The sequence below is a fragment of the Rhinolophus sinicus genome, linkage group LG09, assembly GCF_036562045.2.
Source record: "Rhinolophus sinicus isolate RSC01 linkage group LG09, ASM3656204v1, whole genome shotgun sequence".
Classification (NCBI taxonomy): domain Eukaryota; kingdom Metazoa; phylum Chordata; class Mammalia; order Chiroptera; family Rhinolophidae; genus Rhinolophus; species Rhinolophus sinicus.
Genome location: NC_133758.1, coordinates 9,817,408 through 9,829,897, shown reverse-complemented (window position 1 = coordinate 9,829,897; position 12,490 = coordinate 9,817,408). Strand labels below are relative to the sequence as shown.

Sequence of the window (12,490 nt, the reverse complement as noted above, 5' to 3'; positions counted from 1 at the left end):
AAAAGCCAATGGACGACCCTTTTGCCAGCTTTGCCTGCCTGGCTGGATTCTAGGAGGGTAGATTCTAGGAGGCCTGTGTTTTCCCTCTTTATTCTCCAGTCTACCAAACAAAAAGCTTTTTATTGCCAGTTTTCGCCACCTACTGGTTAATGTTTAACAGTATCATTCAGAAGGCTCTCTTCATCCATTACCAATATAAATATTTCCAAAGTTTATGAAATTCAAAAAGAACATTATTCTAATCTGGATGTACTAGTGTTTATTATAGGTATGTATTAAATCTTCCCAACTATTAAATTTTTTATTTAAAATGAGGAAAGAAAGTCATCATTAACTGAGAGGGAGTTGACACCTAATCGGTAAGATGAAAGAGTTAAAAATATAAAACATGACCCTGAACCATGTAGGCACACTGAAGTGGAAATAAACCCATAAACAAAACAAACTGACTAGAGAGAAACAAGTAGTCTATATCGTTTTCATAAAATTAAAAAAATGAACTACTTAAAAAATAACATCTCACAGACCTAGATAAAAAATCCAAAACACTGATTTCCAATTTCAAGTATCTTCTCAATTAGTTCCAGCTTTATTGAGATATAATTGGCATAAATCTTATACATTATAAACTCTTACACTAAGTAGTGCCACACTCTCTCAGATGGTTTGTATACTTTGTTGGCAAACATTATACAATGTTACTAATTAGCTACTAATATTGATACGAACAGTAACACTGTTTCTGATTGACTTACGCTCTAGAGCCTTTCTTCTGTAACAGAGATCACATCCGAGTCATCTGCTGTGCGCCCTGAAACTATTGTTGGCATCATCAGGAAACCCTTGCCAAATCTAAACCAATAAGCTTTGGTTTAACTGAGAAACCCACCTGACTAATTTATGGTGGGTCTTAAACCTCAAAAAATATTTAGAATAATTAAGCAACAACCTTTGAAACTAGGCAATGAAAAGCAGATAAATCATTCCTTGTGCAAGTTTAACAGTGGGCAAATAATGTTTACTTTTGGTTTACAAAGGAAAGTGCCAGCAATTCACTCATGGCAATTTTTTCCTTTCAAATTAACGACTTGGCTTTTGAAGTGAAATAAGAGTAGGAACTTATATTTTTCAAACGCCTACTGCTGTCATTGGATAGAAACTGCAGTAATAAAACCAAACAACATGAAACACCATAGTACTAAGGGGGTAATTGACAAAGCATTTACATTCTTAATGTACAAAAACTAACTTTTATTCTCATAATGCTATTTAGCACAGAGCACAGTATCTCCCAGATGTTAATTCCTGACGCACACATTTAGAAAAATCAAGGTTAATATGTTTGTTTCCTAGGACTGGCATTACAAAATACCACAAACTGGGTGACTTAAAACAGAACTTTATTCTCCCATAGTTCTGGAGGCTTAAAGCCCAAAATCAAGGTGTCAGCAGGGTCATGGTTCCTCTGAAGGCTCCAGAGAAAAAAATCTTTCGTGGCCTCTTCCAGCTTCTGGTGGTGGCTGTCCATCCTTGTTTCTTGGCTTGCAGCTCCATCATTCTGATCTCTGCGTCTGTTGTCACATGGCCTCCCTGTGTGTCTGTTTTCTATTTAAGGTCACCAGTCATATTGGTTAGGATAACCTCATCTTCACTTACTTATTTCTGTAAAGATCCTGTTTCTGAATAAGGCCACATTCACAACAACTGGGGGTTAAGATGTTAACATCTTTTGAGGGCACACAACTGAACCCATAATAATATGTATCCAATACCGTGTCTCCCTGAAAATAAGACCTAACCAGAAAATAAGCCCTAACATGATTTTTCAGGATGACATCCCCTGAACATAAGCCCTAATGCGTCTTTTGGAGCAAAACTTAATATAAGATCCAGTCTTATTTCAGGGAAACACAGTATGGTATCTCTCGAATAAATGAGGATTGTTTATTCCAGGGCCCAAGGACTCAGCAACCCCTAAATTTCAAGGGGAACCATAATCTGTCGAAAACTGAAATCTGGCCATTTCATGTTTCCATTCAAAGTTCTACACAGGCTAAAATCTCAACTCCTTTTGCACAGCATGATGTGGCCCAAGCCTACCACCTGGGCGCCCTTCCACTTTCCCTTCTTGCATCTTGATTACCTTTGTGCGCTTTCTGGAATATGCCAGGCTCTCTCATGACTTTTGCCTTTGCATATCTGCTTGTCTCCCTGAAGTGCACCCAACCTTCTCATGGCAAATTGATACTCATTCCTTAAGTATCATCTCAAGAATGCCCACCCCATGAGACCACCCCTGACTTTCCTGGGCAGGCTAAGGATTTCACTTGTGCCACTAGAAGAGGTTGAGTCCACTTCTAGGCTGGGAGCTTAGAAGTCAGAAAACAGGGATTTGAATCCTGGCTCCATCGCTTAGTAGCTACGACGTTGGGCTGGTTACTTCACCCCTCTGAGTCTGTACCCTCATTACAACACAGGCATATAAATGGTACTACAGCAGGCCCCCCCCACCCCTTGGTTTCGCTGATTGGTTTCTGCTACCCACAGTCAACCGAGGTCGAAAATATTAAAAGGAAAATTCCAGAAATAAGCAATTCATACGTTTTCTTGTCCCACCCTGTCCCACCTGGGACGTGAGTCACCCCTTGTCCACACTGTAGATGCTGCCCACTCATTAGTACTTAGTAGTCGTCTCAGTTATCAGATCAACGGCCCTAGTATGGCAGTGTTTGCATCCAAATAACCCCAATTTTACTTAATGCCACTTCACGTTACTTTTGTAACAGTATATTGTTGTTATAATTGTTCTATTTTATCATTAGTTATTGTTAATTTCTTGCTGTGCCTAATTTATAATTTAAGCTTGATCAGAGGTATGTATATATAGGAAAAAAAACATAGTTACCTATAGGGTTGGTACTATCCGTGGTTTCAGGCATCCACTGGAAGGTATCCCATGTGAATAAGGGGGACTACTGTCTTAGGGAATTAGGGTATGATTTAAATCAGTTAAACATAAAGCACTCACAAGTGACTAGCACTGGTTATGTTTTCAACATTAGTTACTTGTATCTTCATCATAGCTATTGACAGATCCAGTGTTCATTTCTAGCATTTTTTTTCCTCTAGATTATAAACTATTTGAGGGCAGGGTCCATATTTTTTCCTTTGAGCATTCCTCGCCTAGAATAGTGCCTGGCATTCAAATATTTGTGGCATAAAATTCAGAGGCCCCAAGCCAAAGAAAGGAATGGGGAGTGGTCCATCTTTCTCCAGGAAGACTTGTAAGAGCCTTCAGAGGGATGAAGGAGGGGGGGAGGGAAAGAAACAAGAAATGCAATTGCCAGGAGGGAGGGACAAGTTATTTATGCAGTTACAGCCCTGGTTCCTGGACACCGAGCTCATCATAGGCACTCAATAAATATAATTTGAATGAGAGAGAATGGAGGGTATAAAATCAGAGGTAGAATAGAAGTGAGGAAGTATGTTTTTTTCTTTTTAAAGATCTAAACATAAAAATTATAGAAGTGATATCATAAGCCATTAATGCATATAAGTTGCTCAAATTTAAAGAAAGTTTGCAAACCAAGCTGTTCAAGGAATCTCTTCTCAACATGACCCAAATTTTTCTGTTTAAGGGCTGAGAAATATTAAGGCATGTTCTTTTACCTATCAGTCTTTTATGCCTTTCAGAGTGTAGGAGGTATTTCATAGTTAGAACACGAAGGTTTACAGTATGGAAATCAATTTATTTGTATATGAAACATAATTACTTAAAACATTTTACAAAATCTCATGTTTCTTACTCTTTTTTTACTCATATACCCCACATCAGAGCCGCACAAACACAGAACATATTTGAAACAAGAGCTCATTATACCAAGTACTTACTCTGAAAATATTACTTCCTAAAAAGAGATAGAAATCAAGCACTGCCAAGTGTTTAAGATGCAAGGTTAGGAAATATGATGGAAGAGGTTTGTGTTTTTGCTTAAGTGCCTCTTTAGAAACACAAATCTCTAGAAAAATGAGTTTTCAAATCTGTAAAGCTCATTACCCATTTATTTTTTGTGGTGATTCTGAAATAGAAGATAGGAAAATCAGGTTACAATTCTGCCACAAAAGCTTCTAAAGTAGCAAACACAAGTTCTCATAGATATCAAAATAGCCGTGTGCACTCTCATCAGTTTAAAAATGTCTTTAGAGTTGTCACATCAAGTGAGTGTAAAAGAAAATAACTATTATCTCCTCTTCAAAATATCACATTTGCCATCACTGTACCGAACTAAACAAGATTTAGTCCAGAATATGAAGATTATGGTCAGTAGGTACTTTTTAAAGCTGAGTGACTAAGAGTTAAAAGAAATAAGAAAGTTACAAAGCATCTTAAGTTAAAAAGTATAAATATCTAAGTGTCCACAAGTGAGTAAGACAAGTTTAAATTAGAACATGACGTAATAAAATTAAATCTGTTGATGATATACAATTCAGTAAAAAAATTATTATGGTTTTGCCTTCTTCTAGAAAGACAAAGACATACTACAATTCTCTGAATCAAACCAACTATTATCAAAATGCTTTTGTCATCTAAACATTGGAAAGTCTTTCGAAGTTTCACTTCCAAGAATCAACAATATATGGTTTATAACTAAACACGAGTATTAATGTAAAGAAGCCATCATTAACAGCATTTTTAATTTCTTTGCTTTTCAGCTATGAAAATTAAATTTTAAAAAATATAGGAAAGAACAATTCCTTTGACTTTGTTTATGTAAAAAGAAACGAGGACTGCTTTTTATACCTTTTTCAATTATGGAGGGTCTTTGAACATATTCTGTAATTTCCATGGCTGAATGACAACCAACATTTTTAAATAAATATACTAACAAGTACACTATTATAAAACAGTACAACCAAACCTACCAGAGGCAGGCACTTCAAAACTGAAACTCCCATAATAAGCTGTTCTTGGTCAGAGAACCAACATTTCAACAGAACAGTAATTAAACTCCTGCCACAGGTAAGGCTTACCCACTTTTAGGTATAATAGAAAACGTTGAATCAATGTGACCCTTTAAAAAACAAACAAAAAAAGCCAATAGTTTCCCTAACAACCTGACTCAGCTTTTTTTTCCTTCGGGGGCCAGGGGGAAGGATGTGTAAAAAAAGTTGTACGAGAATTGAGCCAAAATGATAATAAATAGAATTTGCCTTGTAGTATTTTCATGTTTTGGAGGAAGTCAGATTTTTATGATGTTGCTTAAATGTCTACAATCCCTTTATCCAAAACCCTTCAGGCCAGATGTTTCAGAATTCACAATTCTTTGGATTTTGAACAGGTAATATGGGGCATATGCTGGCTATTACAAAACATGTCCACAGAATCTGGGTCAATACCCATTATCAAACCCATTGGCAGTATTTCAAGCAACATTCTTGAACAGCTCAGCTCACAAAGTGGCATAAATAAAAACTATACTAATCGCATGTAGGTACAAGTCAGGTTTTGCCATCAAATGAATTATGGCACCAAATTTAGAAAGAAAAAACAAACAAAAAAATGATACCTTCACTTTCAAAGCTTTTTGGATAAGGGACTGTAGGCCTTTGACGTCTCTGACCAGTCCATTCTGACATTGTGATTTCCACAAACTGCTCTCACGCCTGGGCTTTGGTTGGGCTGGGGAGACTGTCTCCCACCACAGACTCTTAAATGTGTCTAAAGGTTTAGATGACCTGAGGTGACAGTGCTATCTGGGAGGGTACCTTGAGAAATGAATATTGAAATAACTATTGTTAAATAGTTAATTTTATTAAATGAGACATCATCTTGGACTAGATTTCCATATGGACCAGCAATAGAAGGTGCCATCAGTCAAAGAACATTTATGAGAAAAGAATAAAATTGAAAAACATCCAGATACGAATGTAACCATTTTCTGTGATTAGGAAAACACAGTCCATACTTTATGTTACAGGCTGTCCAATAGGATGCCAGAGTTTGCCAACAATGGCTACCTAAGACTGAAAAGATTCATGAGACCGTTAGGGCATCCACCACCCACATGAAGCCATCTCAAGCAACTCATATATTAAATAATAAGTTCTTCTGTCTTTGACAGTGTTTAAGTAAAAGACCCCATGGATTAAAGCCGTTAAACATCTTACTTTTTAAAAGTTAAGTCATTTTAAAGTCAAGAGGTTCAAAAACTCTAGAGCTACTAAAAAAGGTTTGCTATGACTTTTAGGTCTTTAATCTTTTGTCGTTATTTTTTTAAAACAATAAAAAAGTTTCTCCTGGGTGGCCAGATGGCTCAGTTGGTTAGATTGTGAGCTCTGAACAAAAGGGTTGCTGGTTCAATTCCCGCATGGGCTGGTGGGCTGCGCCCCCTGCAGCTAAAGATTGTGGATGGCAACTGGACTTGGGGCTGAGCTGTGCCCTCCACAACTGGATTGAAGGACAACAACTTGGAGCTCATGAGCCCTGGACAAAACACAGTTCCCCAATATTCCCCAATTAAAAAAAAAAAAATGTTTCTCTGTCCAAAGCAGTGGTCTTTTCTCACCAGAGTGAACTGAAATGTGCTATTGTCCATGCATACTGAGTATGCGAGGAGGAGGGGACAGCGTTCCGATGAAGGTGACTGTCCCTCAGTCAAGAAGCACACACGACAGGCTGAACCAGGTCTTGTTGGCTAACACTTGCCAGAGGCACTTGCTGTGGAAATCCACTAAATGAACAACGGAACCTGTGATCTGGAAACACCATTCACGGGGCCGGCAGGATTTCCAGAGCTGTGCTCTGCCTGTGCTTCCTTAACGTGTGGTTCAAAGAGAATGTTCTCGGGCTCCGTGGGAGAGTCATAGAAAGAACAGGGTGATCATTTCATTTCAGAAACAAGGATCTTCAAAATCGGCTTTGTCATCCTACTGTTTTTTATTCTTAATGAGTAAAATTTAAATATGGTGTCGCCAGCCTTTCTGAAGCTACGTATATGCAACGAGAAGGTCATAGTTTGTTTTCTTTGTTTTCCTTAACTCATGAATGAATTGAAAAAGTGAAGTCAAAAAATTTTAACGGGTTCCCCCTCCCCCTTTTTAAACAACAATTATTATAGCAGGAAAAGTAAACTGGGAAAGGAAGAGATGAGGAGAAGGAGAATAAACTGTAATGGGATGGCACTTCAGGTCATCATGGCTAGTAAAGAATTGTAAATGTTTAAGCTTCTAAGATTTTATTTCTCTTCAGAAAACATTTTAGGAGTGAAAAATGAAGGTGCCCTAAAGCACCCAAATCTAAAGAAGACCAGAAAGCATTATTTTTCCTACCGGAAAAGGTCTATCTCCCTCCCTTTCATTGCATCTCTGCATTGCTCTCTCCCATCCCCCTTGTGGTTTTATGGGATCAAAGAGCACGAGAAACCGTGAGCGTCCACCAGCCCCACAGTGAGTCAGGGACATTATCATGTACTCAGACTCACCAGCATTGTGTAAAACTCATCTTGAATAAAATACATCCAGTTAAAAAGAAAGAAAGGAAAAAAATGGCCCAGAAACCCATACTGCTTTTCATGGAAGGTTTAAAAAGTCCTTACGTCTTCTTAGGTGTCACGAAGTCCCTTTTTGGACTTGATCTCTATGGGGACGAAAATAATAAGTGGGGAAAAACATAAATGATCACTCTGGCATCCCTTCTTCACCCTGCTCACACGCTACCAGTTCCCACACTGTCACCACCTCTCCACCTCAGAGAATCAAATGGTGTCCTAGTCCATATTTGCATAGTATTAATAATGTTGTCTGGAGTTGAATCTCTACCCCGCGCTTTGCAGCCAGGTTGCCGGAGAGCACTGGTCCAATCTCACACATTCAAAAGCAACACATAAGTGTCTGTAGGCCAAAAACGGGGTCCCATTTAGCAACACGCTGCTTGTGTTATTTAGAAACACTCTTTTTTCCAAGGCTTAGGCAGTTTTGTCTGTAATTTCATATTTTGTTCTTTCTACCATGCAGCGACGAATTATGGTGTCAAAACTTCTCAGGTAAAACAGAGAGAGCATGCGGAAAAGGCCCATGGTGACCACCTGCAAGATAAAGACAGACCTGTGAGCTCCTCCAATGGTATAATACAATAGCTCATTTCAAGCGATTTTAGGATATGTCTCTAATCAATAGTTTCTGAGCCACATCTTCTAATCTGCTCCAAGGGTAAGTATAAAGAGAACGTTGTTAGGGTCAGTAAAACACTGAGGACAGAAGCTGTCTGCTCTGCAAAACTGGATACCCAATGCCTGCCAGACAGGTAACAACAAAATGTTTGTCTAATGACTGAATTCAAATTAAACAGAGGATAAGACAGGTATTCCTAGCCTTAGGGTTCTAATAGCTGGGGGAAATCCAACCCAGCATCTCAAACATCCAAACTACCCTCAAGGCTTTTTGGTTTAAGATTTATGTTCTAGTCACAAATGTCAGACCCAATGCTAGGTGTGCAGAAGACTGTGGTAAAAAGACACAGTTTTGCCTTCATTGAGCTTATTCCCTAGCTGGAAAGACATAATCAGAGAAAGACAATGACTGTTTCAAGGTTAAGACAGCAAATAACCATATCCATTAAGTTTCACTTTTCCACTAAAAGATTGTCACTAGCAGCACTTTTAAGTGGAATTCTTAAAAGGCGGAAAACTACAAAAAGAAATGTTTTCAAATATGCGAGGTCTCAGAAACATTTGCCTCTCATGCACCTTTTTCAGAAAGCTACTAGAAGAGGTAAACAGCCAACGCGAGGGGGTGAACAAAGAAAGGCAATGTCACGTGATACAGGAAGCAGGGACCCAATACAAAAGGGAGGCAGAGGGGCTCCCCAGGATGACCATGAAGGGGAGGCCGGGGGTCAGCTATGCATAGACATGGGGGCAGCCAGTCCTGACGGGCAGGTCAGAAGGTTCCAGGAGGAATTCCTTCCAGAAGGTGAAACTGATAAGAGTATCTGATATTTCTGAGAGGAGATGAAGACAGTCACTCTTAATAATGCACAGAAATAATACATAAAAAAAGACCCGTAACAGTTTCAGGGAAAACAAAAGGTTGTATGAGAAAGGAAAATTAATTATGTATATATTGCATAGCTCAGCTGTGAACAGCATTTAGATAGCCATAAAAATGAGTATCTCCAATGGGGGACCAAGCAGCGAAGGACCGCTGCTTTCCCTAACAAGCCTTGTCACCTCTTTGTGCGCAAGGATTACTTTGAAAAATGTAAAAACCAAAGGGAAGCTGGAAAAAGGCAAACTTATGGCGACAGTAAAAAGATCAGGAGGAAAGAAGAAATGGACAGGTGAGCACAGGTGAATTTCAGGGCTGAAAACTATCCTGTGTGACACTGTAATGGAGGGTACGTGTCCCTGTACGTTTGTGGGAGCTCACAGGATGGATGTATAACACCGACAGTGAGTCCTCATGTAAACCAGCTAATAATGACGTATCAACCCTGGCTCATTAACTGTAACAATGTACCTCACTAACTGCAAGATACTAATAATAGGGGGAGCTAGATGGGCACTTTGGAGTTTCCCCTCAAATTTTCTATAAACCTACACCTGTTCTAAAAAATAAAGTCTATTATAAACAAACAAACAAAAACCTAAAAGAAAAAAAAACCCTCAAGAAAAAGCAATTACAATACAGCAGAGTTTTCTGGAAGAAAGCAAAATTTAAGGTGAGACCTGGTGGAAGACTGGAAGTTGTTTACAGGAAGGAAAGTTGGGGATGGAGGGACATAAAGTTGCAGAGAGAAGAGGAGGGCCAGGGGAACAAAGAGAGGTAAGAGGGGTCGGAGGTCAGTGGGCTGTGCCAAGCGATGGATCGCAGGAAAGCCTCACGCAGACGGCACCAGGGGTTGTTGTGCAAGGTAGATCTGAAGTTCAGGAAAACCACCGTGAGAAAGGCGCTGGAAGACTCAAATGCACCCAGGGCCTGGGGCAGGGTGCTGCAAGACCACAGAGGCTTGGGACCGCGTCCTGTGTGACGCGAGCAACTGCCAACGTCCCAGCTGGTTACACCCCGTGCTGCTGGGCCTTCTGATTTTCCAAGAAAAGTCCGAAATTGGAACCTTTTATGTAAAATCTAATTTTAAAACTACTTTATTCAACACGCATACTCAGAGCAGATGGACCAAACAAGTGCTTTATGGGCCCGTGGGCCGCCAGTTTACAACCTCCGGCTGGCAGAGTATGAGACTCGGGCCAGGAGCCCAGGGCAGTAAGTGAGCCTGAACCGCAGGAGCGGCAGCAGAGCCGGAGAACGTGTGTGGACCCCGGACTAGAGGGACAAAAGAGAGGGAGCTGCTCTCTGATGGGAGGGGCAGAGGGAGGGGACTCTGTGACACCCTGGTTTCCGGTTGGGCTCCTCAGTGAATATGAGCACCGACCCTGGAGACAAACACCACAGAATCGGTGATGGGGGTGGGAGGCAGGAAACACAAAGTTTTATGTTGGACGTGTTGAATTGGAGGCATGCCATCACAGCCCAGGTAAAAGAAGTGTATACAGAACTGAAGTTCATGCAATAGTTATGGGCTGAAGTTTTAGATTTGACATGACTCGTACAGAAGTGGGAGGATGGACAAGGCCCGCAGAGAACGTGCAGAATTCCCGTGTTCACTCCTCAGGCATTCTCCTCAAGGTCCTACGATGTGCCAGGCACAGGCTGTGAGGGGCACAGTGTCCTAAGACACGAGAAGCATGGGCTCGTTCTCAGAGCTTACATCTAACAGTGCCTGCCTACCACACCACTGCAACTACCTTACAGTGTGAGAAAGGAAGAGTGAGGAAAACCAACAGCTAAGTCGCTGGGACATTTAGTCTAGACATGGTCTGCTGCACCTAATGTAACTACCATCGCCGCAGGCAGACCCTGCTCAGGCAGCTCCTCCACCCTCTCCTTGCCTTCCTTCTACCTCCGTCATCCATGGCTTTGCCTTTGCAGGGCAATCGCTCTATTCTAACCCTTAGTACTTTATACTGCATTAGTATCACCGTGTTTATCAGTCTCTCCCACCAGACTATAGGTCCCCTGGAATTGCCTTCCATCTGATTCCCCAGCAGCAAACTCAGCACCTAGGACATCAAGGAGCAGTTAACTGGTTATGTCCTGGATGAACTATAATTTCATCCCCAGTTAGGGTGGCCATTGTGTTGCATCCTTGACTTGTATCTGCCTAAGCTTAGCTGTCTGTGGCCTGACTCACCTCGCAAAGGTGAGTCCAGTACTGTCAGGCAAGCCCACCCATAAACCACTCCAGATAGAACAGAACCCAGAGTAACACACCAACAGCAGAGATGGCGTTTTATCTCTGCATCTGCAGTGCCCAGCACAGACTTCTTGCCGGTCTAAATTCCTCAAGTTACATCTTTAACCTATTTCCCATTTACTTATCCCTGGTAGAGGAAGGGAATGTTTTACATGCTCAGATCAAGTTACTACATCTTCCTTCAGCTCTTTCTTACTGAAGTTTAATAAGAGGCGCTGCCTGTCTCTCTGCCTGTCCATCTGTCTGATGGCCTACGCAGAGCTCACCTGCTGGAGCCCTTCAGTAATGGAAGTGACTGGAGCCATTCCGCAGGTCAGAGACGAGAGCATGTACCCATCTGAGCCAATGGAACTGTTAAAATTTCCTTGCTAAATGGAAGGAAGAGAAAAGAAAAAAGAGGCAATAGTATTAATAGTAACATGGAAAGGAATCAACTCAAACAGGGAAGGGTGTCTGTTCACTGTAGGTGGGATAAGATGGGAACAAAGCACACATTGCAGCTCAGAAACGAACGTGGCCTTGGCAGGTAGGCTAAACGGCTAGATGGACGGTTCTCAAAATGGGGTTAGCCCACGGACCCTGGATGTCCATGAGACGGGTCCATGAAGACAACATGACTGCCTTTCACACAAAGACATTAATTGCCTTTTTCACTGAGTGACATTTGCACTGATGGGCTCATTAGTACAAATTGCAGTAGTACCACGTCTCCACTGCCACACACACACATTTGCAGTAATAAATAGACACACAAAGAAAACACAAACTTTTTAAAATCTTGTAAAATTTTAAAATGTCAGTTTTGCTTAAACGTGCTCTTGATAAATTGGCAGTAAATTGTTTTAATAAATAGCAACCCTTGAGGACATGTCTTCTTACTATTCTGTGTGCCCAAACAGAAATCCGCACCCAGCGTTATTTTCGGCTGTGCACTGTACCCAAGGGAGTTGCCTGCCCTGAAGATAAGCTCTCCTAACAATGGCTTAAGTCATGATATTTGCCGGTTTTTTTCACAGAACACCACTTTCATGTGAAAGAACTATGAACAGACAAACTATGGTTATTCAGACTTAGGCATTTGGAAGATATTTTGTGGAAAATGAATGAAATGGGCCTGTCACTTCAAGGAAAGTTGGCAGCTTTTGTGCTCAGTGTGAAAATCAGAGCTTTCTATGAGAC

The 12,490-nt window shown here is 40.8% G+C and overlaps 1 protein-coding gene across 1 annotated transcript in view; it reads right to left on the bottom strand.

The window, feature by feature from the left end:
* Nucleotides 1-3,728: 3,728 nt before the first annotated feature.
* The window catches only part of KDSR (3-ketodihydrosphingosine reductase), a 36,588-nt gene continuing 27,826 nt past the window's right edge, over nucleotides 3,729-12,490 (bottom strand). Inside the window, exons 9-10 of the mRNA XM_019729327.2 lie at nucleotides 11,578-11,679; nucleotides 3,729-8,084 (exon numbers count right to left, since the gene is read on the bottom strand). Coding sequence (XP_019584886.2) covers nucleotides 7,965-8,084; nucleotides 11,578-11,679 — 222 coding nt within the window. The 3' untranslated portion in view covers nucleotides 3,729-7,964. The remainder of the gene's footprint in view (nucleotides 8,085-11,577; nucleotides 11,680-12,490) is intronic.